At 36.3% G+C, this 25,923-nt stretch overlaps 2 protein-coding genes across 2 annotated transcripts; one reads left to right on the top strand and one right to left on the bottom strand.

Annotated features, from left to right (window-relative positions):
* Positions 1–6,563: 6,563 nt before the first annotated feature.
* On the top strand, positions 6,564–9,661 carry LOC120257852 (transmembrane protein 234 homolog). The gene is made up of 2 exons (XM_039265134.1): positions 6,564–6,951; positions 9,531–9,661. Exons 1-2 carry the CDS (start codon positions 6,621–6,623, stop codon positions 9,635–9,637), a joined length of 438 nt encoding a protein of 145 aa, XP_039121068.1. The 5' UTR covers positions 6,564–6,620; the 3' UTR covers positions 9,638–9,661.
* Positions 7,459–10,229, bottom strand: LOC120257851 (probable xyloglucan endotransglucosylase/hydrolase protein 26). The gene is made up of 4 exons (XM_039265133.1): positions 9,623–10,229; positions 8,907–9,007; positions 8,599–8,792; positions 7,459–8,438 (listed from the first exon to the last, which is right to left on the bottom strand). The coding sequence occupies exons 1-4, from the start codon at positions 9,789–9,791 to the stop codon at positions 8,030–8,032; spliced, it is 873 nt and encodes a 290-aa protein (XP_039121067.1). The 5' UTR covers positions 9,792–10,229; the 3' UTR covers positions 7,459–8,029.
* Between the last annotated feature and the right edge of the window lie 15,694 nt (positions 10,230–25,923).

Genomic DNA, 25,923 nt, shown 5'->3' with positions numbered 1-25,923 from the left:
CTCCAGTTGATGATGTCGTCATGGCCGATGTTGACACGATCATTGAATCTCTTGCCAATGAAATCCCTGTATCAATGGAACTGGTAGATGATAGTGCCACAACGATGGAAGTCACAATCCCACAATAACACAAAGTAGCAACTACTGGCGGTGAACCATTGTTGGACCAATAAGAAACAACTTGTGTACCAAGCACAGAACACCAACAACCATTAACAACATCACCCAAAGGACCGTTATTAGGAGTCAAAGATGTCTCGGCTATTCCTGGTGATGAACCCTCTGGTGCTTACTCAAAACCGAAGGGCAAGGAAACGTCAGTGAAGAAATAACGATTACTAACGTGGACAATACAGTCCTTGCCAACCAGTAGTATGATGATGTGCGGAAGAATTATCTTCCGAAAAAGAAAAGATATGCTAGATACACTCACTCTGACTAATTCAAGCAGAAGATAATAAGGATCTTCCTGAATTGCTGGATAGACTAGTAAGTATGAAGTATTTATGTTATATTTTAAATATATGTGTTACGATTTAAGAGAAGTAGTTTTCGCTTAAATATTTATGTTATCATTTAAATATATGTGTTACCATTTAACAGTATTAGTTTCCGTTAAAATATCTACATTTCCATTTATGTTGTCATTTAAATATATGTGTTACCATTTAACATCAGGACTGTCGTCTGCAAGAATAATTGTGTTAACACAACAATCACAATGCTGGACGGGAAGGAAATGGTTACAGATGATGTCATGGATGCATTTATGTGCATAATTCAGAAGTCATTGAAGAGAGTACTATATCCATATAAGAAGCGTGCTTCCATCACGAGGCCACTAGTGTTATTTATGTCAACATAGGAAGAGGCATTTGAGATGACTCTCACTATGATCGGAGATGTCATGCGTAACTTGCAAGATGTTGATATCGTCGTTCTGCCAATAATCCTTAATGGCCACTTCCATGTTCTTGTTCTAGACAACGACAAACAAGAGTACAAGCATTATTCTTCATGCGAGAGCGAGGAGTATGACAGAGAAGCCATCGACATGGTAAATTACATGCTAAATAGAGCACACACATCATAGTTTCTTAATCAGAATTTTAACTTGAAATTGTATTTATTGAAACTAAAAACTATTTCGACAATTATGTCGAGATAGAGTTCGGGGAGACGGTGACACCCTCATACCCCCTAATTCACAACATTGACACTCCAAGACAAAAACGAGAAAGTGTCAACTGTGTAATATATGTCATGCGGTTTATTGAACAAATACTTGACGATGAAAAGCTACGGCTACTGCATACTAACGTCCATTATTTAAGACTAAGGTATGTCGCACACATACTTATAGAAGGGAGCTCAGCCAGCATTAGTGAGAAAGCCGATACATCAATTGGGCGCCAAAAACATTAAGCCTGTTTGTAATGTACTCTCATGCTAACTTATTCTTTTCCACTAACTTATTTTATTTGCAATGTAAATATCATACTCTCTGTTTAAATATCATTATCTCTGTTTAAATATTGTTGTCTCTATTTAAAGATCTACTATTGGCACGTAAATATCATCATTTTTGTTTAAATTTGTGTTCATTTAAATTTTAGTTTAAATATCGCGGATGTCAGACGCTTGCAACTCGATCCACTTCCATCTAGTATGACTAGGTTTAATTTGTAATGTAAATACCATTGTTTCTTCTTAACTATCAATTTTTCTGTTTAAGTATCAATGTTTCCGTTTAACTTTCATTGTTTATGTTTAAAATATCAATGTTTCAATTTAAATATTGTCGTTTCTTTTTAAATTTGTGTTTACTTACACAAACGATTTTCATAAATAACGAGCAAAATGTACAGTATTATGCGATAGTTTGTAACGAACATATGTAACTAATATAAGTTGTCCTCCATGCTTAGTCGACAACAGTTTCATGGCAAGATCTACGATTGTGACTAGACTCGTGGCAACGACTGCAACGTAACTCACAGACCTCAGACGCTTGCGACTCGATCCTCTTTCGTCTAGGATGCCCAGGTTGCCTTCTCGTGATAGGCGGACATAAACGTAGTTCTCGATTGTCGTCTGTAGGCTTGTCATGGGCGAGTATGGGGAAAATAGCTTCCTGATATGCCAACTTGTAATTGTCGACGGTGAAGTAGCCGCTAATAAATCAATGAATGTTTGTGTCTATTTGCATTATTGCAGCGCAAGCATGTTTGCATGGGATACCATAAACTTGCTACCTGTGACATAAACAAGTTTTACCCGATAGATCCACAGAGTTACTGCACTGGTCAATCACTTCATAATAGTCATCGATACAACAACCAACATAAAGATTCAGCTTTCTGCAACAAGTTCCTCTACCTAATTATGTATGTCAGAGCATAAGTATGTCTCCCATTTGTTCGCTTGCTCACGGCGAGTGCATAACATGCGCATCAGCTTGAACCTGTATGACGTAGAACACATATAATTAAACATTGTTAAATGATAACAAAGACAAACAAGTTTAAATGATGAACAAACAAAGTTAATCGAAGACCATGAAATTTAAACAGAAAACAAAAAATGTTAAATGATAACAAAAACAAGTTAAACGAAGACCCCAAATTTAAACATAAACAAACAGGTTTAAATAATAACAACTAATATTCAGCGTTAAATAAAATCAACATTCAAATACCATATGGAGTCGACCATTTTTGTCACCGGTAAATGCCGAGCTTCTTTTATCCACGCATTAAATGACTATGCGACATTTGTATACATCTCGCCCCAACGTTCACCTCTAAACAAATAATTCAACCAATGTGATATATCTGATTTATGAAGCAATCAGTGATAGGCAACGGGTGATGTGGCCTGCAGTTCATTTACCGAATCATCAAATTCTTTAGTCGTGGATGCATATGCAATACGAAAGTATATGGACCAACACTCCTCCTTCAATGCTTTCCCAAGTCTAACATTGCCTTTCATAAAATTGGCCTCCAAGTGTCGAAGGCAGTATGCATGTGGGGAAGAAGGGAAGAACCTTACAATATCATTCACAAGGCCCTTAGACCTGTCCGACACAAATGTAGTAATCTCTTCATAATCTTTGTCATCATATAAAGCATCACCTAATTTGTAAATGAACCACGTCCAATTGGCATCGGTCTTGTTGTTGACAATACCGAAGGCCACGTGGAAAAAACTATTGTTTCCATCTTTGCATGTGGCACCCAATAGAGTGCCCGATATTTTCCAAGAAGATGGGTACTATCAAGAAACAACAGTGGCCTACAACACCCACTTGAATCCCATGATACACGCATAGAAAAAAAAGAATGCACGTTTAAAACGCTCACTATCTCTTTCCACAATCGCAATGCTACCAAGGTTTGTCTCAATCACCTTATCCACGTAACAAAGCAACAAATTATAGTTGGAGACCTCGCTGCCATCGAGGCTCACCTGGTCATACTCTTTTGAATGTCGATGGCCCTGTACAAGGGATGGTCCTTAAGCTTCTGAATCATAAGTGCGTTTATCCATTTTTGGACCTCTTTTCGGATGTGACATCGAGCCAATTCCACCACCACAACTGTGTGATGGGTACATTGTTTTAATTCTGAAAGTATTTTTATTTTATTCCTTTGATGCATGAAGGCTCCATTCACAACCAACGACAATGCATTCTATAGTGACCTGGTGTTTTCATTCTTTTTGAAATTTGAAGTCAAAATTCCGCTTTGATTGCAAAATTTCAAAGTGCACCTTTGAAATGGTCAGTGCCTAGAAAACGTTGTCCGATATCCAATGACAAAACTTCATATTGATCTGGCGAGGAATAAAGCCCTGCCACACCGTCAAGGTTGCCCTGACGTGGAACGGATATGCTCACTGAATCCGAATACCTGATAAAATCAAGAACTTTGCAACGAGAAGAAATTTTAAGCGGAAAGTCGATAATTTTAAGCGGAAACATAATATTTTAAACAGAAACTGGATAATTTTAAGCGAAAACAGGGACAAGGATAACTAACCAAACATAAGGTATTCTATTAGTAAGAGATTTTTAAACATAATAGTTTTAAATGGAAACTAGATAATTTTAAGCGGAAACAGGGACAGTGATAACTAAGCAAACATAAGTTTTAAGCAGAAACTAGAATAATTAAGCGAAACATATACTTTTAAACGGAAAATAGAATAATTAATCAATAATTAACTTATACAACTATGTAAACATAAAGGAAAAGAACTCTTTACAACAAGAAGAAATCATTATCAGTAGAAGAAGTCTCAACCAGGAGATCGACTGCAGCGCATTTGAAGAGGGCGTACACATGACACATGCGTTGGAAGTCAACCTCGTTTTCTATTGGGCAAACCGTTTTATTTGCATTGAGTGTGATAAACTTCACCTTGACACGGGAAACATCGAGACCCCATCTCTCACATATCTTCGCTAACACTAATTTCCAAGAAGTCAGCGCTGTGAACACTAGCACTCGTTCTTCCCCTTTGTATCTAGCAATAGCACAAAAACTCTCCATAGTAAACCTACATCAAAATAAATTGTTATTCTCTCTCGTAGGGTGATCAAGGTCAGTGTAAGGAAGAGATTGTTATCTTATCAGGCAACCAGCAGAACTCCAACACAACAAATGGGGATAAATTGAAAAATTTTCAAGGCTCCAAGGTGATATAAGTCTTCCAAAGTTTGTTTAAGAAAAAGGAAAAAGGAATACAAAAAGGTTGGACATGATGTGATTGGACGGTTTTTTCTCACCATTTTCAAGGGAAACGATGGAATTTCACAATATGGACCCAATCAGAGTGACCTACAGGTGCAAAAAGGAAGTCAAACAACAATGGAAGGATGTCCGGGGTATTCATAACTTACGGGGCATGTTTGGGAAGTTTTGAAATTTTTGGGTGGTAAACAGTAATTTTACCTTATTATTATTTTATTAAGTTGTTTTTACTCTAATAAGTATCTTCTTCATTTATATTAGCTTTGTTCATTATTTTCACAAGTATTGTGCTCTATGTATGATTAGGGCTGGTAACGGGGCGGGGCGGGGACGGGGAATCCCCATCCCGACTCCCCGACGGGGGGAGTTATCTCCCCGTCCCGTCCCCTCGAGGATCCCCATATACCTATAAGTTTTGTTTGATTTAAAAAAAAATCTAATACTAATACACACTAACACACATGATAAACATAAAAATCATTCAAAATAAAGCTCAACAAACCAACAAAACAAAATTTACAAAACAATATACTCTGTCCGTTTGATACGTAAGATTTTGAGGGACAGCACAGGACAACTTCTATTGTCATGCGTTTGATTTACTAAATGAGACGGAGTACAAAGACAAACTACCCAATCCAGACAAAGACAACTTCCTAATTTTTTTGTACCGCTTAAAACCACTAGTACAAAAATTCTTAGTAGTACTGGACAATTTATGACAAAATTGTCCCTATTTAAAATTAAAAATTATATACTCATTAAGAAGTGATAACATGATTTATTTTGTTTTATTTATTTATTTATCTATTTATTTATCTTTTTTAAATTGAGTTGTTTATTCATCTATTTAAAATTTTATTTATTTATTTATTTATCTATTTATTTATATTTTAAGATTTAGATATTAATGAAAGTTTGTTTGTTGTGGATTAAATGTTTTTAAAATTATGTTAAATTTTTTTAACTTATTGCTATTGCTGGGTATTGTAAAATTTGATAAGATTTTCATAAAATATTATTGTATGTTTTTTATTATAAAATAAATATAGAATAATAAAAAGATATTATCGTAATTTACTATTTTGTGTTTCGTACTGTTCAATGAAAATCAAACATTGAACAGCACAAGCACTTGTGCTGTACTTTAACTATTTGTACTGCTTGTCCTGTTCTCTTTAACGAATCAAACGGACCCCAAATGTTTAAGCAAAACTAAATTTAATGAGATAATTTATAAAAATGGCAAAATTGTAAATAATTTAAATTAAATATATATATATATATATATTATTTTTAACCGAGGATGGGGACCCCGCGGGTCGGGGATAGCAATCCCGACCCCCACCCCGTTTAACAAACGGGGACGGGTTGTCCCCGTCCCCGCCCCCACGGAGGGAATGAACTGGGGAATCCCCGTTCCCATCGGGTCGTGTCCCCGTGTGGATCGGAGATTCCCCGCCCCGTTACGAGTCCTTTGTATGATACTCTCTCTGTTCTTTTTTATCTGTCACAAATCCATATTTGTTTTTATATGTTATTTTTTAAAATCAAGAAGCATTTATTATTTTTTTTCTAAAATTATTTTTAATTTTTTATTCAATTTTTTTAAAATTAAATATGAAAGAGAAATTTAAATATATAAATTAGGGTTAATTTTAAAAAATAACATATTTTTATAAAATTTAATAAAATAATTATCTAAGATTTGTTTAACACTAAACGAAGAAGTATCAATTTGCTAAATAAAAATGTTTTGTTTATAATTCAAATTAAATGTTTACATACAATACGACTAAGGCTTTTCAAACCAATTATTAGACCACAACGAGCGAGGCTTCCGAGTTCCAAGCGAGCTGAGCGATGGCAGGAGATGTGGAGACGATGGTGGCCGTGGGCCTAGTCTGGGGCGCCACCAATGCTCTCATGCGCCGGGGCGCCCAACTCTCCGATCGCAACCTCCGCGCCCACCCACCCTCCAATCGCCTCCTCCAATGGCTGCATCTCCTCCTCACTTGGCAGTACTCCCTCCCCTTCTTCATCAACCTCTCAGCCTCAGCCGCCTTCTTCCATACCCTCCGTGATTCTCCCATCTCCCTCGCCGTCCCCGTCACCAATGCCACCACCTTTGCCGCTACCGCCGCTGCTGCTTATCTCCTTGGCGAGGAGATGAGGGTCGGGCTCGCCGTTATTGGTATTGGTTTTATTACTTTGGGTGTTTGGATTTGTATTAGTTGATCTCTTTTGGGGAATCTGCTATAAAGCTTGCTTTTTTTTTTCTGCTGAAAAGTGGTCGTGTGGTGAAATTTTGTTGTTCTATAATGCAGTTTCCTGTATTTGATGGCGTTTTGTTATTTTTGTTTTGCAATTCGGTAGAATTTGGTGATATTTGGCTGATTATCAATGTGATCCGATTTGATTTATTTTAAGAAAAAAAAGATTTTCGGATGCAATTTAGGGTTTGAGTGAGGTTTCGATCAACAAAGTATAATGGTTGAATCTTGGCGGAAAATTGTTGGGAGGTAGAGCTTGAAATTGGATAACTTGCATACTTGGATGTTTCAATTAGCAAACATGATTTGTAAAGGACAAAGGGTGACAATTTTGTTCACTGTTATAGGAAGATGAGATGCGGGAACTACAAAGTTTTCTGAAACCCTATTTCTTATCTTCCATTTTGATGGCATATCATCATGCTAAGAGTTGGCATTCTCATGTTAGTGTTATTTCAAGTTATTGCTGGAAGATTAAACATTCTCTAACTCACCAATTTTTTTAAAATTTTATTTTATTTTTTTGATGTATGCATCTTGCTTAATTTCAGTTTTCTTGCATGAATCTCGTACGAACTAAATGCTTGATTCCTTGGTAAATGTTCTTGCACTAGTTTAGGTATTTTACAGAGCATTGTATTTTGTCACCTAAATGCTTAAGAGGAGTAGAGAATGATATGCAATTGAAACAGATCTTTAGACCATTGAACATGCTTTTATGGAACTTCTCTTACACATCAATAAAGAAAGTTGTTTCTCTGCTTTTTTATGTCTTGTATTTTCAGGAGAGCCAGAACGCAAAGTAAACACAAATAGAACTCTTTTTATTAATTTATAGCCAGCAACAAATACAAAAAACTTAATTCAAGGAAAGAACAATCAACAAATTTCTCAAGCAAAATGGTTACACAATTTATTCTTCAGCATATACTTGGGGGAAACAAATAAAATAAAATGAAATAATGCTTCAAGTATTCATACGGGGTATACCAGGTTTTATCAAAATTGCGGCAGTAGGCACTCTCTAGGTAATAGGCCATTGAACCTTTTTATGTCCTTGCAATAGTCATAAATCATATAGTTTTTCCTCACCCATTGCATTTGTCCTATCTGAGCATAACTTAATTTGCTGTAAGCCTGAAAGGTCCACCAGTTGGCTGCTGTCCGTGAAGCACATTGGTAGATGCTATATGGTCCCCTCCACTGGCACGTTCCAAGTCTAAATGAGTGGTATCTAGCCACAAAAGGTGCTCTGTTCCAGTCTATCTTTACCAATCCTCCTTTAGTTGCCCAATTGTCGGCATTCCAAATGCTGGAATATGCTTTCATTGGTTGCTTGTTTGGAAATGGAATTCCAAAGTTTTCATAGTTCCTGAATACTCGGATTGGCAACCCATCCACAAACCAGCTGTAGAAATAAGAAATTAGTCCATGATTGTACACATTTTTTGTACTACAATCATAAGAGTCATGTTTTTAAATGACTTATTCTGATTATGAGAAAAGTGAATGGGAGTGTACGCAGTTGAGCATGCAGAAATAAGATTTTTAAATTGAAAAATACTTACACAATATGACTAGGATTCCAGTGAATAGTGTAGTTGTGGAAATCAGCAGTTGGGTCGAACCATGGTCGGAATTGCTCTTCTCTGTTTCCTATACCCTGAGCATACACATTTGTGTGAATGGTATAGGGCTGTCCACTTGAATTTCCTAAGAACTCAAAATCTATCTCATCATGCCTGTCTCCTGTGGAGGACACCTGTGATTTATTCCAAGGAAAATTCACTTAAGTTTGTGATTTTTAGTTCTAATTGCAGGTGTAGTAAGAACCTGGAAATTCATTAATTAGCCGTAGCTGTTAATCAGGACTTACGTAATAGGCGGTGACAGTTCCGGCAGAATTCCCTGGTACCAGCTTAATCAGCATTTGGATGCTTCCAAAGAGGAATTGTGTGGTAGTTATAATTCCTGAACCTGAAAATAGAATGCCAACAAAACAATAAGATTAGAGGTTTACATGCTGACTTTAAATTTCAACCATTTTTTGATATGCTTATCAAGATGGATAATGAAATTCCTGATGTTTTTAATACAAGCTCAGTTATGCCAATATTGTAACACAAAGAAACTGAGGAAGGTTCTGGTAGTTCACTGTCTTCAGATCTCAGGTAACTCTTTTCATTGATTCAGCTATTAGACCTCATCATGTTTGTGATATAATTTATTTGAAATTTCAAATAAGTTTAATTGTAAAGAAAAGTAAACATTTTCTTTGTACCAACACTAAATGAAATAAATCATTTTCAGTGATGTTCAGTAAAAAAAACTGATATGTTTATGAGTAACTGATTTAAGATGTTTATTCTTTTCTTTTGCTAGTCACCTGAGCGAGTTCTGTGTGAACTCGATCCTATTCTTCTTCAGATTATTGCTCTTGAATTTCATCTATTTCATAAAACATGTGTAAATTCATTCATGTTATAATCTAATGCAACAGAATACTTCAAAGTACATTGCTGCAGGACTGTTGCCATGGAACCATCATCTGAGACTTTATTTCTACATTATAGAATTCAAAGAAGTAAATACCTGAAACTCTATTGAGAACAAGAGCAAGGTTTTCACCGTTGCCCCAAATCGCCATGTTTTGAGGACCCCAGTTGCAGTATGTTTGATTATAGAAGTTAGCACCGACAAGGCATTGCTCTGAAGCAACCAGAGCAATCAGAGCCAGAAGAAAAACCTGAAAGCTCGCCATACCAACACCAGAAGAAGAACCAGTAAGAATTTGAATGATCTTTGGCTTGTGCTCTATCAAGGTGCCATGAATGGTTTATATAGGAATGGTTTCATGGTTTTCAGAAGTAGACTTTGATGCTTTTATTTAATTAATTAATTAATCCCTCTTTATTATTTGTTCAAGACTTTGTTTTGCTAATTTGGAGGTCTGGGAATGGAGTTAGTGCTCTCCATTAATGGCCTCTGAGGGGCAATTTCGTAAATATATAGGAATTCTTGTAGGGGGTTGGTTTCGGGATGGCGGGAAGTCGTGCTACGGACTAAGGTCCGGATGGGCACTCATCGCTTTGTTTGCTTATCTCGAGATGAGGTTTGGTTAATCATTGCCGCTGATATGGCTTTGTGATTGGCAACTTAAGGTAGTTATTTTTTAAGGGGCATTTGTTGCTTGGACTAATGCTTATTACCTAGTATTTTTTTTAAAATTATTCTTAGTTTATCAATTTATGAAGACATTATTGTTTTTATCATAATTAATTGGTTTATTGAATATTAATCAAGTATTGGTCGTGGATGAATGTCAACCATTCTCTGTTTTCTTTTGAGGATCAATTTAAAATTAAATTTTTAGTTGAGGATCTAGTTTAGGAACGAATGTTGTATTTTTTTTTTTTTGAAAAAGAACGAATGTTGTATTTTCACTTATACTTTTTGTGGGATTAGTTGTTCCACATATATTTATCAAGAGTTAACAAGAAATGAAGAAATTTAAAAAGGGTGATGTGTAAATTATAGTTTTAATGAGCAGTCTACACTTAAGTTCTATGTTAAATTCAGAAGAGACTGAGAAGCTTGTGAAATTGAAGGACTAAATTTTAATATTTTAGTCCTATTGTTTGAGCACAAGAATAAAAGACTATTTTATTAGGAAAAAAAAATACTGTTTATATCGAAAATCTCAGATTTTTTTTTTTAAACTTAGAACTTTGTATTTTTTTTTTTAATATTCAAAACTTAAACATAAATAAGAAATAAAGAAAAATCCACACGTATCTTCCGATTTCCCTCTTCCAAACTTAAAAGAAAACTTAAGGGGTGTTATGAAAGGTTGAAATCCACCGTCTTTGTGAAAAATATAAATCAAGATTTTTTTACTAATGCACCGTTTACCCAATAGCTTGTGAACAACACCCAATTAAGATGCCTTTCTTAATATTAAAATACTTGTAAATAAGATTACCTTTTGGATACTTATAAATAAAATTATGTGTCAAATCGGGGTTAAAAGAGGTAAGGTTTTGTTGGATTTCGAGGTGTTTATTAATCATTTTTTTTTTCATTAAATTAAAAATATTTATCTAAATAAGAGAAGGCTCAACCCAATCTTTTTCAACTCTTATTTTATTTTTATTTTTATTTTTTTCTGCACGAGCTTTCAATTTAAAGACACTATTTGTGTGACATGTGGTATAGCTACCACAGGCCCATCAGTATGTTTTGTTGTCTGCTTTGGTTCTTCAACTAACAAGAAGGAAATAAGAAATATTGGTTTTGATATTTTTGATTAATTCTCTCATATTCCTATGTTTTCTGTTGAATTTTTTAGTGATTAAGGTTGTCTTCAGCTTGGTATCAGATAATTGCCTGCCTAATTTTGGCTCTGCTTTGCTAACATGCTTTGATGAGAGCTAGTGGTTCAGGAGACAACAACTTGGCTCCATTGGACCTTCACACTCATAAAATATTTGATAATAACTACTATAAGAACCTTGTCAATAAGAAGGGTTTTTATCATTCAAATCAACAATATTTTTTTATGGTGGATCTACTGATTACAAAAATTTTTAGTAGCCCCTACCACCTTTTTTTTACTCCACTACTACCATAATCAAAGCTAAAACCACACTGAAGCAAGTTCTTTATAGTGGATAGTCTGTTTGTCACCGAAAATTTCTCTCCTTGTTATGCATCTTGGCTACTTGCCAATTAAAAAATCAACAAATTCTACAAACTGGGAGGAGAAGAGAGATCTACAATAGCAATGTCCAAGAAGCCTTGGTGATTATCTATTAATCATATCTTTTATTTTTGAATTGTACTTATGGATAAATTAGAATTCTCTGAGAGAATTCAAATTGTTTTCGATAGCTCAAATTATCTATTATGTGAAGCTTCCTCAAGAAAAGAAATCGTGAGAATTTGTTACAAGTGAAATTACTAAATCAGTCAAGCACGATGATAAGAAAGATGATAAACTCTTAGAATAATTTGAGGATTGGGATTTCAAAATTATCAAATTTTTACAAGGCTTTGTAGCAGTATTCATCTTCATATCAAAAGTCAGTGTCAGTTTGGGTACTATAAGGAAGGTCTGGATTTTTAGTTTTGATGTATTTCACTAAAGATGGAGCATTAGTATATAAATTATTTTGTGATTTTTCTCATCTCAAATAGCAGGAAATGTAATGAAGATGCTAAACATTATGCTAAACTCAAGAAAGATATGCAAGCGTATCAGCTTTGTGTGGCTCTCACAGATGACTTTGAATCATTTTGTAGTTCATCACTTTACAGAGAGCCTCTACCCTTTGTTGATGCTGTTATCTCAAAAATATATCTTGACTGAGGAGACTAGACTTGTTACATTGAAATTCCAACATTCTTCTCACCCTTCAAATGATTTGGTTACTGGAGTCTCACCATCATTACTATCAACTATTTCTACTTTTTCATTTGCCACCACTTTGAATGAGGAAGTTTTTAGGTTTTGCAAAAAGCCTAGTTATTTCATCTCTGAGTTTTACCATTAACAGTCAAAACTGACTACAGGGTCAAGTCATCGGACTCTCAAGAATTCTTTTGAAGTGGCCAAGATAGTCATTACCACTGCCATTACTATTGCCATAGAGGGATCAACTATTTGCCCTTCCTCATTCCATAAGTGACTAATATAATCTTGTTTCGATAATTGGCTGACAAAATAGATTCATCCTCTATCCTTTATACTATTATAGTTAACATTAACTGTTGGTATTATGACTTTGGCTGTTACAATCACATGACTCCTAATGATGATGTCTTTGTTACAAAAATAATACTTTTTATGTTCCCATTGTTTGCATGACAAATAATTCCACTATATTAGTCAGTCATGTTGGTAACATATATAGCTCTAAATTGAACTTTGCTAATGGTTTTCGTGTACAAACACTTTTTATGTTCCCATTGTTTGCATGACAAATACTTTTTAGTACAATATTGATACAAACAACCCACAATCGCATTGCACTCTATGAAAATTCAATGTGAATTAACAAGAATTTCATAAATAGATAATCCTTCTTGCAAAGAGATTATCCCTAATCCCATACAGAATAGAAATGTGATTTCTCCTAAAGTGCATTCCCTAAGATTGCAAAGTGCATGGAAATCACTTGTTAATTCACTTGGGAGGATTGAGGGAGGAGAACTTTTGACTCCAAAGTACCCTATTGCTAGGCTTACTCATAATCCCCTCCAATCATGTCATGTCTATGCTAGGTAGGTATTTCTACTCGTCACAAAGCACATCATACATGAGAACTAGGGTTTTTGCCTCGTTAGTAATCAAGCCATATAAAACACACAATTGGATTTAATTAATTTGGATTGCAATTAAAAAACAATTAAAACAACATGATCCACAACCAATGTCAAAATAGAGTAAAACCCTAGAGTTCCACTGTACCTGAACATCTACAAAACTAGCCCTCAATTAATGAAGGGCAAACATCCAAACAACAAGACACAATGAGAATCAAAGAGGACATGAAAACCCCCTTCTAAATTGTGCCAAGAGATGATTGCCAAATAACGCCCGAGGACCTTCCACGAAGGTTGCCAAGCTAATCTTGATGACTACAATCCTTCTTCTCCAAGATTAATGGGTTGAATCTCCCTCTAGAATTACCTCCAAAGCCCTAGAGATCCACCACTTTTCTTCTCCTCAGTCTCACCTTCTAATAGAACCAAAGATGCCCTAGAAACCTTCGTCAGGAATATTTATATTGCGCCACTTATGGGAGTAACAACGTAGCCATAAGGAGTTGGGGATGATGGGTCACAAGACTTACTGGATCACTTATGGTTGTAAGACACATCTGTAATTTTTTTTGTCTTATGTTACAGTCCAGCTTATGGTCATATGTGCTGGACTGTAAGCTTCTCTGGATTGCCCTAACTATCACCCTTACGAGCGAATCCTATGCTCGTAAACTCCTCTGGACAACCCTTACAGTCTTCCTTATAGGCATAAGTCCTGATGATAAGGTCCTCTAGTCTATCTTTATGCTCCTCCTTATGGGTATAAGCATGCCCGCAAAGTTCTCCCGAAGAGGCTTACGATTGTAAGCATGGTTGTAAGGTAACCGTAAGTGAGTCTGTCTTGACCTATTCTTCATGAATGATATCGAGAAAGCTCTATCTTCATTAATTTGTCTCCAAAATACTTCTTTTGGCTTTCTCTCATCCTTAAGCACTACTCGAAGCCTAAGAATGTAAAATATACCATCTTTAACATCGAATTTTAAAATATAACTCTAATACATGCTTAACGAGTGTACAAAATGATATAAAATAATGAACAATTGTACGCTCATCAATATTTCCTAATAGTCAACCACTAAAAAATGTTAGAGGAGTTGGTTAAAGCATTACTTTAGAACTTTAGAGGTCACGGGTTCAAACCCTCGGAGATGATAGGAAAGTTGATCGACTTGAGTCACCTGATGGGTTGACTTGGTCGGTCGGGTTAGCTGACCCCACTAGTTTTGTCTAGCTGGGCTAGGCCAAATGGTGATCTTGCCCTCTCTAACCTTTAGTCATACCTTGATAGCTAATAATTTGATAACTGATAGTTATAAACTAGTTAGTTGATAAGCTAATATCTGTAAATTGATAGCTGTGTCACATGTGCATGCTTACCCTGAAAAGACTACATACTTGGTACAATGCTCCTAAAGTTTATAGGTTTTAGAATTTCTCCCCTCCCAAATGTGATGCTTGAATCAGGACCCAAAGATATCAAGGCTCATATATTGCATCCTAGCATAACTAGGTGTATTTCGAGAGGGTGTATACTTGACTTAGATACATGTTGATCACCTCTAATTAACTGAGTAAAATATTATTCTGAAAAGCTGACGATCACAATTCATAAGCAACCACAGTCATTATATTATAAAAAACTTGAAATGCTAAAACTAGAAATCTGATTTGATTTATAACTAAAAATATATGTAATTAAAGTTGCTAATGAAACGCTAATTACTCAATAAAATGAACATTTAATAAAATAACATCTAGAAAAAAATGCACCACTAGAAAGTCAATTTTTTGAGATTTTAGACTTGATTGGATTCTTTATCTCCTATTCCTTGGACCTTGGCCTATAAATAAAAATAAATCATAAATACTAACAACAAATGATAACCAATAACTAATATCTATTTATAAATGAGAATATACACATAAGAAAATGTAAGACTCCTCTAATCGGGTCCATTTACTCAATCAGTTTAAAACTAATTTCAATTACTTTAACCAAGCTTACCTTCAACGTAAACCCAGCTAATTGGGCTTGAATTGCTTTCAGTTGAAGTCGACTAGACTCAATTTGGACTACATCCACTTGAACCAACTTGAATTAATTTAATTGAACAAAACAAGCCTAAACAAAACTCTCATCCTATTCATTTTGAACTGAGCCAACACCTGAAACAAGCCCAATCCAGCTCAATTGAACCAAATTGATTGAATTCAACCGACTCCAATTCAACTAAACTAGCTTGAACCAAGACCACTTCTTATAAAATCTTCTTGAACCGACTTGATTCAATTGAACCAAATCTACTTAAACTATTTCAACCCAATTTACAAAACAAAGCCCAAACTAGGTCTAACCCGACTCAATTAAACCCAATCTAAACCAAGGTATTTGGACCAATAAACTTACTTCGAGTCTAATTATCTCAAGCCCAAATCAATTCAACTCAACCAAATCATCACAAGCTCAACCACAATCAATTCAAATTCAAATCAATCAACTCATCTCACTCCATTAAGCCCACTTAACTCAAGCCTAATAGATCCACTCACTCAACCAAACAATTAACTCACATAAATAGCTAACCACTTGGTCACAAAACTTTTACACTAACAACCCACACATAGGGTCACTTACAAACACTAATGGTACCTACTCCTGAGTAGCTCTGCAGTAGCATTTCTTGGTTCCTTTGCTCTATATAGCCGCAATGTACTGTAATACTAGTTAAGCATCATCATCAATGGTCACCATGTACACTGGGACTCCATTCTCAACTCAGGTGCGTGCTTAGGTTACACATGGAATTGCTATGTATAGATCTTTCTTAATGCTGAAGCATATAATGAGCTAAAGTCTGTAGTATTCATGCTCACCACTAATAGAGATTATGGAAGTAGGAATTGAGTAATTACTTGTCCTTGAAAGATAGATTCCCACTAGACTAACTAGTAGGCTCAGAATTAGAGGATGCATGAGCAACAAAAAAACTCCCTCTGCTTCCTCTTTCCTCTTTTTCTTAAGAAGGTAGCATTCCGCCTTCCCTTTCTTGTGTAGTATCAGTGGTAACCCACCGGCTTAGCCAACTTTATGGCTAGGGAATTGGATAGACTAACTGGGGTACTAAAGGATGGAGTAAAATGTTGTTCTCTCCTTTACTTAAACTTAAATACCAATCTAATGGAGAGAAAAGTGGTTGTTCCTAAGAGAGGTGGTCATCTGATAAGTGCTTGTGCGATATGAATGTGAAGCGTTCATTCCTTATGTTGAGCATTACTTTTCTCGGGTTTTTACACTAATATGTGTGTTTTTATGTTACTTTCGTGTAGGTAGGGTTGTGAGGCTGAGTATGAAGGAAAGAAGCCAATGTGGATCGTAATGCACCGATTTTGGAGAAAATCTTGCTAAGGTTCAAACGCGAAGACATAGGTCGGGTGTGAGATGCTAGAGTGTGTGCCAACCTCCTCTCCTCGTATTCTAGTTGGCACATCCATTTGGAGGGGCACAAGGGCAGTCACACTCGAGCATTCCGACTTATGCACATAGAACAAGAGCTCCACCAACTTGTCTATCATTGAAGAAGCAAGTGATCCACGACGTGAACGTGTGCCCGTTTGTGTTACCCCGATGAAAGTATGGATTCGGGAAGCTATTCAGGCTGGATACTGTAGCAGAATACTGTAGCAAGGTACTATAACAGCACTGTTCACAGGCGGCCGAGAAAACAAGAATTCAGAGAATCCACACGGGCGTGTGGAAATTATCCACACCCGTGTGGAAATTCCACATGGGCGTGTGAAAAATCCACAGGCCCGTGTAATCGCCCGACTCCAGCCCTATTTAAAGCCGATTCAGCCCCGACTTCAGCATTCTTTTCTCCATCTTTTCCCCAACTTGAGAGAGGGTTTCGGCTAGGGTTTTGAGAGGTATTGGCTAAGGTTTTGGAGAGGTTCTACGGCTCCGACATTGTCATTCCTTAGGAAGAAGGTTGGGAAGGGAGCTTCTGTCGAGGCGTATCCTATACCGGACGAGGGAATCGTTGGACGACGAGTAGAGGACTTTCCACAAGACCATCGACATGACTATCGAGGAGGTTTCTTTATGGATTCATTGCTTTTACATTCTATTTCTTTGATTGTACTTAGCTCCATGGAGAGCTAAACCCCTAGTGGGTACTTGGGTATTTGTGAACCCTAGGATGTATTCATTTCATTGAATCTCTTTATTATGCTTTCAATTAATTGATGTTTATTGTGAGTTCCAACCTTCAATGCTTGATTGTATGAACATTTTCCTCTAGAGTGACACTAGGGTTGAGAGTTCTTGTTGGTAACCTTGTGAGTGAGTGACACACCACGAGTGTTAGACAAAGCTAGGTTGGAGAGGGTGAGTCGAAAGGTACATGAGCGTCCCCTTTTCCCTGCGACGTGATAGATTCTACCTCCGTTCCTCGAGTTCTTTGCGGCCATAATAGAGTGAATGGTCTAAGGGATGACCCTCCGCTGGGGCTTAGTTGCGAGTGCAACGGAGTGAAACGTCGAGGTGATCTTAGCATCTAGGGCTTAATCGTGGTTAGGGACCTTCCACCTGGACCAAAGGGTTAGGTCTATAATTAGGAAGAGATTTATCACTTGGAATCCCTAGAGCTCATTGCAACTCTATGCGAGTGTGAGGTGTTGAGATTGTTCGATTTATCCTCCGGGACATGTATAGAGTTAGGCATAGTTGACCTTAGATTTGGGACTATGTAATGAAGGATTTTCCATGACTCACTATTGCATTGATTAGGAAGCATAATAGAGGGTTCTTGCACTTGAAGCGATCGTCCTAGGCGAAGCATTATCTGAGTACCCCATCTTTATCGATTGCCTTACCTTCTCCTTTACTCGTGCTCTCTTACTTGTTGATTTTACTTTTGAGAATTGAATCATTGTCACACTTATCACTATTGATTTTTCACATAGCTAAGAAGCGGATTAAGTGTTTTTATTCCCTATTCCCTGTGGATTCGATACCCGCTCACCCGGGATTATTACTTCGACAAACCCGTGCACTTGCGGGATATACGCAAGGGGACCTTGTCATCATCCTCACAAGCAACGACATAAATTCCAAGTCTTTTGAGAACAACTTGGGATTAACCAAGTGGCTCTATCCCTTTTCCATGCTCGGAGGAGTTAGTAAAATGCTTTTAGCTTAATTTTGTCTACTAAGATATGACTCCCTTAATAAATCATTTCTAGGAAGACAGTTTGGGGTTTAGGGTTTAGGGACAAGCATGAGTAATCTCAGGTCTACTTGTAGAAAGATGGTAATTATCCTCATCTATACTTATTCTCTATTGAAATATTAGCACCAGCATAGGAATACATGGTTCCACTAGTAACATTTAACTCAGAGGCATACACTGGCTCAAGTAAGAAAATACCACCCTAAGTTTATATATCTATATATATGTACTGCACCAACTCACACTTAAAGATCAACTAAACTAAATTTATTTGATCCACACTTCAAACTACTCCTTATTGCACGGAGTTATCGAAGTAATAAATCCCAGATGAGTAGGGTATCATATCCACAGGGAAAAGGGAATAAAAATACTTAATTTGCTTCTTAATTATATGAAAGATGAATAGTGATATGTGTGATAAGATTCAATTCTCAAAAGTAAAACAACCCGAAAGAGAGCAAAAGTAAAGTAGAAGGTAAGGCAATCGATAAAGATGGTGTACCCGGGTATTGATCCGCCTAGGAAAATTGTTTCAAGTACAAGAACTCTCTATTATGCTTCCTAACTAATGCAATGGTGAGTCAGGGACATCCTTTAATGCATGGCCCCGAATCTAGGGTTAACCAAGCCTAATCCTCTACATGTCCCGGAGGAGAGGTTAAACAACCTCTCAACCTCACACTCGTAAGAAGGATCGCATTAAGCTCTAGGGATTCCGAGTGATAAATCTCTTCCTAATTGTAGACCTAACCATTGGTCCAGAAGAAAGGTCCCTAACCACAATTAAGCCCTAGATGCTAAAATCACCTCAACACTTCACTCCGTTGCACTCGCAACTAAGCCCCAGCGGAGGGTCATCCCTTAGCTCATTCGCTCTATTATGGCCGCAAAGAACCCGAGGAACGGAGGTAGAATCTATCACACCGGAGGGGAAAGGGGACGTTCAGCTGTACCTCTCGACTCACCCTCTCAACCCTCTCCAATCAAGCTTTGTCTAACTCTCGTGGTATGTCACTCACTCACAAGGGTTACCATATGAACTCTCAACCCTAGTGTCACTCTAAGGGAGTATTCAAACAATCAAACATTCAAGATTGGAACTCACAATAACATCAATTAATTGAAAGCATAATAAAAGGATTCAATGAAACTAATATATCCTAGGGTTCAAAAATACCCAAGTACCCACTAGGGGTTTAGCTCTCCATGGAGCACAATACAAACGATAATGAAATCAAATGTAAAAGAAAGCAATCCATAGGAAAACCTCCTCGATAGTTGTGGTGATGGTCTTATAAAGAGTCTTCTACTCGTCGCAAGATCACCTTGTCCGGTATAAGATACGCCTCGCCGAATCAATCCGATGGAGGCTCCCTTACCAACCTCCTTCCAAAGAGATGATGATGTTGGAGCCGTAGAACCTCTCCAAATCCCTAACCAATACCTCTCAAAACTCTAGCTGCAGCCCTCTCTCAAGTTGGGGAAAAGATGGAGAAAAAAATGTTGAAATCGGGGCTGAAATTGACCTTAAATAGGACTGGCATCGGGATTCCACACGCCCCTGTGGAATTAACGCACGGGCGTGTGGAATTTCCACACGCCCATGTGGCTCCTCTGTTTTACTCCTTCTTCGGCCGGCTGTGAACAGTACCTGCTACTGATTTGCTACGGTGATTTCTGCATCACTCTGCTACAGTAAAGCCCGAAATACTCCCGAATCCATGCTTTCGTTGAGGTAACGTAAACGGGCACACGTTCACATCGTAGATCGTCTTGGTTCTTCAATAAACGGTCACGTTGGTGGAGATCTTGCTAAATATGCACAAGCCGGAATACTAGGATGTAACTGCCTTCGTGCCCCTCCGAATCATTGTCTTAGCTCGAATACAAGGAGGTTGGCATACATTCTATCATTCTAAACCAGACTCATGTATCCGCATTTGAGCTTTCTCAAGATCTCCTCCAAAATAATGCGTAAAACGATCTACAATGGCTTCTTTCACAAATAATCGGCCTCACAACCCAACCTGCATAAAAGTACATAAATACACACGTATTAGTGCTAAAACCTGACAAAAATAATGCTCATCATAAGGAAAGAACGCTTCGCATTCTTATCGCACAAGCACTTATCATAAAGCATCAAACACCTAAGTTAGAAAATATGCTCTAGTTACCAAGCCTAAGGTCGGATCTTAACTAGGAATCAGAAAATCTAAGTTCTAATAGCTACTAGGAACATCTAAATATAGGCATTGATCCTAGCTAGACATTTGAAAATCTAGCCTTTGATAATTACCAGAAGTCTATAACTCCAGGTTTAAGAATGACAAGGAGTTATTAAATCTAAGCTCTAATAGTAAAAGATGTCACACCCGTCTCTACTGCTATGATAAATGTGGCACTCGTCTAACCAATCTATCTTTACTGATAATTGGATGGTTGAAATAAAAAAACTCACTAAAAACAAAACTGGGAACTGATAATGAACAAATATGTGTGTGTGTGTGTGTGTGTGTGTGTGTGTGTGTGTGTGTAATAAATGGACTCTAGTCGTGGTCACCACTATAGAACAGAACAAAACTAAAATAAATAAAAGAAAATTGCATCTCAGGAATAGCTACTCTTAACTCTACCTACACTCTCCTCGCTGACTATTAGGTATCTTGCTCCTATAGCTAGGCTAATTTCATTAAGTTAGTAGAGGTCATTTTATTCAAGAATATAAACATTTATCTATAATAAAATTGAAAAAAACTTGAGATAAGAACATCAATAAGCTTAATTTTTGTTTGGATATAATATGTTTAGAAGGTATCATGAAAATGATGGAATATTGATAAAATGCACAATCAACAAAACAAGCATTTAAGGCGCGATACATAGCATTCAACCAAGCCTTGTATACACCTAACCTCAATAGCTCTACTTATATCTTGAAGTTGATAAACTAATAACTGTCCAATTGTTAAGCCGATAATGAATAAGCTGAGCCCCCAAGAACTGATAACTAATAAGTTGTGTCACATAAGCATGAAAGGCAGGGCACCCAATACCATGTTCTTATAGAATATTGGTAGATTTTTTAAAGAAAACTGGTTTTTAAAAATTCTTCCCCCCTAAGCGTGATTCCGAATGTGATCCCAAACATCTTTTGTCTCATACATTGAGCCTTGCATAACTAGGTGTATTTCAAGAAGGTGTATACCTAACCTACATCTCCATTAACCCCTCTGATTAACTAAATAAAATATTTTCTGTAAAAATTGAAATCACAGTATGTTAATAGCCACAATCAATCACTAATAACATATAAACAATAGAAAATGAAACCAAAAGCTGGCATTTAAATTGTTGGCAACATGCTAATTTTATCATCACAAGGTTTATATCAACAACAAAATAAATCCAGGTTGACTTAGGTTCCATACACGAGATCTCTCCTATCTCCTAACCTTGGTCTATAAATAAAATAAAAAAAACTAATGAAATAGCAAATAATAACTAATAGCTAAACTATATTTTTAAAAGGAAAAAATAAAAAATAACTACTAGAAAGGGGACTTACTCTATTAATCGGGTCTACTCACTTAATAGGTTGAAACTGATGTCCAATTACTCCAATTAGCCTCAATACCAACTTAAACCCATATAATTGGGCTTGAATTTCCTTCAATTGAGATTGAATTATCTCAATTTGGGTTAAACCAGTTAGGATTATGCCCTCGAATGCCAATGAGGATACTTGTATTATCCTTTCTTATTATTAATAATTGGCATTTATTTTGCTGTTGATATAAACCTTGTGATGATATTTTTAATTAGTTTTGAACGTTATAGTCCTTGTGTATTAAGTTAAACCTTTTACCCTTTAAGGATTTGTATGACATTTAATTTAACAGAGAATGCTAGTTGAATACTATGGTATAGTAGGAGCATATGTAACAAATACATCAGTGGGATTGGTGTATTTCAACATAACTTGCAAAAATCCAATCACATGGGTTTTACTCTTTGATCGTCAATGATGAGGATTGTTTGTTATGATCATATGAGTGGACTTTAGACCAGAGGTATCATGATCACAATGTGCTTATAACGTTTAGTTTGTTGCTAAAGTAGTTAGCCTCAATTTACCCTTTGGCAGAGCTAACCCCGAAGTATGGCTACATTAGGTAAGTAGCAGAAGTGAGTGATTACCAAAAGAAAAAAAAAATCATTCTCTTAAAAGTAGACGAGTTAGTATCCTATGCAATTATGGGTAGGTGAGATTAGAAGACCTTAGTCAACGCAGTCAAACTAATCATGTAGGGCATGAAGGGTAGTTTGGTAATCTTACACTACTATGGTTATTTGTGTATGATCAAGTTTAGTGAGTTTGATGATTATCATGGCTCTCATTTGATTAGGATACAAGAACAAAAGGTTTATATACGTATAGTAATCATAATTGGAAAGATTTGTAAAAATTTACTCATTTGTGTTCAACTGGGCTATAACATGGGGTCATGGGGTTGGCTAGGTGTCACCCATGTCCTTTGTTATCTTACCATTGCCAATCGAAATGAACCTAGAGAGTTACGCTTATAAAAATTAAAAACCAATCTCATTTTAAATTATCAATTTACAATTTTACCTCATGGGAGATGTGAAATAGTAGATTGGTATAGGGTTTTTTCCTTAAGTTTAAATTTTAATTAAAGTTCAATAGAGTCAAATAATTAATCAAAATTATAAGGATTTGAAGACAAAAATAACTTTAGTTGCTTTAGGACTTATATTTCTAATAGGACATCATAGGATACAGTTTATCATGCTAATAAAGTTTCATATATCTAATAAGATTTTATTATAGGATAATATTTATCATGTTTTAGGAAGTTTCTATAAATATGACTTTTTTCTGACCCTAGAAGGCATCAATTAGATTATTTGGTGAAATAAATCCCCTATCTCTCTTTCCCTCTTTACCCTAGTTTCTATTTGGAGAAGAAGAGGAGGCTGTTTCTGAATTATGGTGTGTGATCTAGAGGCATGGGACCTTTGTTCAGCACTAGAATATCTAAAACCAATAGGGACGCAAGCATATGAGCCGATCAAGTAGTAAAGTGTGTGTAAAAGCAGGGTGTCGATCTACAAGAAAGATTGAGATTATTAGTACTAACCCTAATCCCAAAAAGTTAGACTAATCAAACTTGAGAGTAAAAGAAAGAAATATTAAATAAAAGAATAAAGAAATTGAGGGAAAAAGTGATGTCCAGGCATAGCATCCCTCTAAAGTTTTGTTATGTGCAGGACAAAGGTTGTCTAAACATACAATCCTATTTGAACCGAGAGATTTTCTAAACTATACTAAACCCCTTTTGCAAGGATGAAAAGTAATTGAATCAGTACAGTGCTGATACAGTTACTACTCAATCACATTACACTCTGTGAAATCTCAATGTGAGTTAACAAGAATTTTTTAAGTAGGTAATCCTTCTTGCAAAGAGATAACATTTAATCTAAATGCAAAATAAAGATGTGATTTATTTTAAAATCTATTCCACATGATTACAAAGAGCACGGAAAACCCACTAGGGAGGATTAAGGGAGAAGAATTCTCCAAAGTACCCTATTACTAGCTTTGCTCACACTCCCCTCTAATTGCGGCATGTCTATGCTAGATGGGTATTTTTACTCATCACAAAGCACATCGAACATAATAACTAGGGATTTTTTCCACAATAAAAATCAAACAATACAAACACGTAATTAAATTCAAATAGCATGAATTGCAATTAAGAAATAAGTAAATCACAAAGATCCACAACCAATGTCAAAAGTTAAAAACCCTAGAGTTCAACTATGCCCAAACATATAAAAAATTAGCCCTCCATTAATGGAAGGAAAGCATTAAAATTAAAATACATGAAGATAATAAAAATAAGCATTAAACCCCCCTTCTCAATCATGCCGAAGATTGATCACCAGAAAACTTAGAAGAACCTTCCGAAGATGTCGCCATGGTAAGCTTGATGACTACGATACTCTTCTACTCGATGATGGATCCAAATCTCCTTCAAAAGTTACCTATAAAACCCTGGTGATTTACCTCCCTTCTTCTCCAGCCTCGCCTCTAAGAAAAGAATCAAAGATTGCCCAAAAAATCCTCATCAGATTTATTTATACTGTGCCGCTTCCAGACTGCTTACCGGTATTAGGACGTGGCCATAAGGAGTTGGAGATGATGGGCCATGAGCCTTACAGGAATACTTATAGCTGTAAGTCCCATTCATAAGGTCTTCTGTCTTGTGTTACAGTGAAGCTTACAGTCGTAAATGTTGGACAGTAAGCTTCACTGTGCTGTAGTCTCAACCACCCTTATGAGCATAAGCCCTGCTCTTAAGCTCCTCTGCATGGTCCTTACGGGCGTAAGTCCTACCCATAAGGTCCTCTAGTTTAACTCTATACTCCTCTTTAAAGGTATAAGCATTCTTGCAAGGTTCTTCGGAAGAGGCTTACTGCTGTAAGTCAGGCTGTAAGCTGCCCGTGAACCATCATGTTTGCCTTATCCTTATCCAATTTATGTCGAGAGAGCTCCATCGTCTTTGTTTAGCATTTAGAATGCTTCTTTTGGCTCTCTCTCTCTCTCTCATCTTTAAGGGCTGCCTAAAGCCTAAGAATGCAAAACACACTATGTTTAGTATCGAATTCCACAAGTAGTACCTCTAATACATACCTACTGAGTGTACATAATAATATAAAATAATAGAACATTGTACACTCATTAAATTCTCCTAAACTTAAACTTTTGCTTGTCCTCACGAAAAAATAAATCATTACAATGGTGCTTGAGAATTAGGGAGTTTCAAAAATAATCGGGTGTAAACAATACAAGGATGTTAAAAATCTCAAGTTCCAAAAATAGTAAACACTATTCAAGGTTAGTGATTGTGTGTGTGTTACAACTTTCTACTTCACTTCTTTTGACCTAAAAGACGTCAATAGAAAAAAGTTCACAAAAAAAAAAACTTTTTGTTTGCAAGGTGGTAGCTTTACACAACTCTTAAGGTAGCCTTTTTTCACGAGTCCTCGTAAAGTGGCTTTCACACTTAAAACAGGTAGCTCTTTCCAGATATTTTACTAAAACATGGTAGATTTCACTCTCCTAAATAGGTAGCTCTTTCTTTCGTTAAGTCATACAAAGTATCCGACTTATCGATAGTAGCTCCACACATCTACTAGGGGTAGCTCTTTCCATTTCCCAAATTTTCTCTTTTTCAAACAAATTCTTTCAAATTTGCAAAAAATTTTCTCAATTTATTCCACTTGAAGTAAAATGAACTAAATAAT

The sequence above is a fragment of the Dioscorea cayenensis genome, chromosome 4, assembly GCF_009730915.1.
Source record: "Dioscorea cayenensis subsp. rotundata cultivar TDr96_F1 chromosome 4, TDr96_F1_v2_PseudoChromosome.rev07_lg8_w22 25.fasta, whole genome shotgun sequence".
Classification (NCBI taxonomy): Eukaryota; Viridiplantae; Streptophyta; class Magnoliopsida; order Dioscoreales; family Dioscoreaceae; genus Dioscorea; species Dioscorea cayenensis.
Note: the sequence above shows the minus strand (reverse complement) of the source record. Positions and strands in the feature narration are given on the sequence as shown.

Coding starts and splice junctions, on each gene's coding strand:
- LOC120257852 (XM_039265134.1), top strand. CDS start 6,621: ATGGCAGGAGATGTGGAGACGATGGTGGCCGTGGGCCTAGTCTGGGGC. Junction 6,952..9,530: donor GGTCGGGCTCGCCGTTATTG/GTATTGGTTTTA, acceptor CTAATGCAACAG/AATACTTCAAAGTACATTGC.
- LOC120257851 (XM_039265133.1), bottom strand. CDS start 9,791: ATGGCGAGCTTTCAGGTTTTTCTTCTGGCTCTGATTGCTCTGGTTGCT. Junction 9,008..9,622: donor TGTTCTCAATAGAGTTTCAG/GTATTTACTTCT, acceptor TTCTATTTTCAG/GTTCAGGAATTATAACTACC. Junction 8,439..8,598: donor TGGAATCCTAGTCATATTGT/GTAAGTATTTTT, acceptor TTATTTCTACAG/CTGGTTTGTGGATGGGTTGC.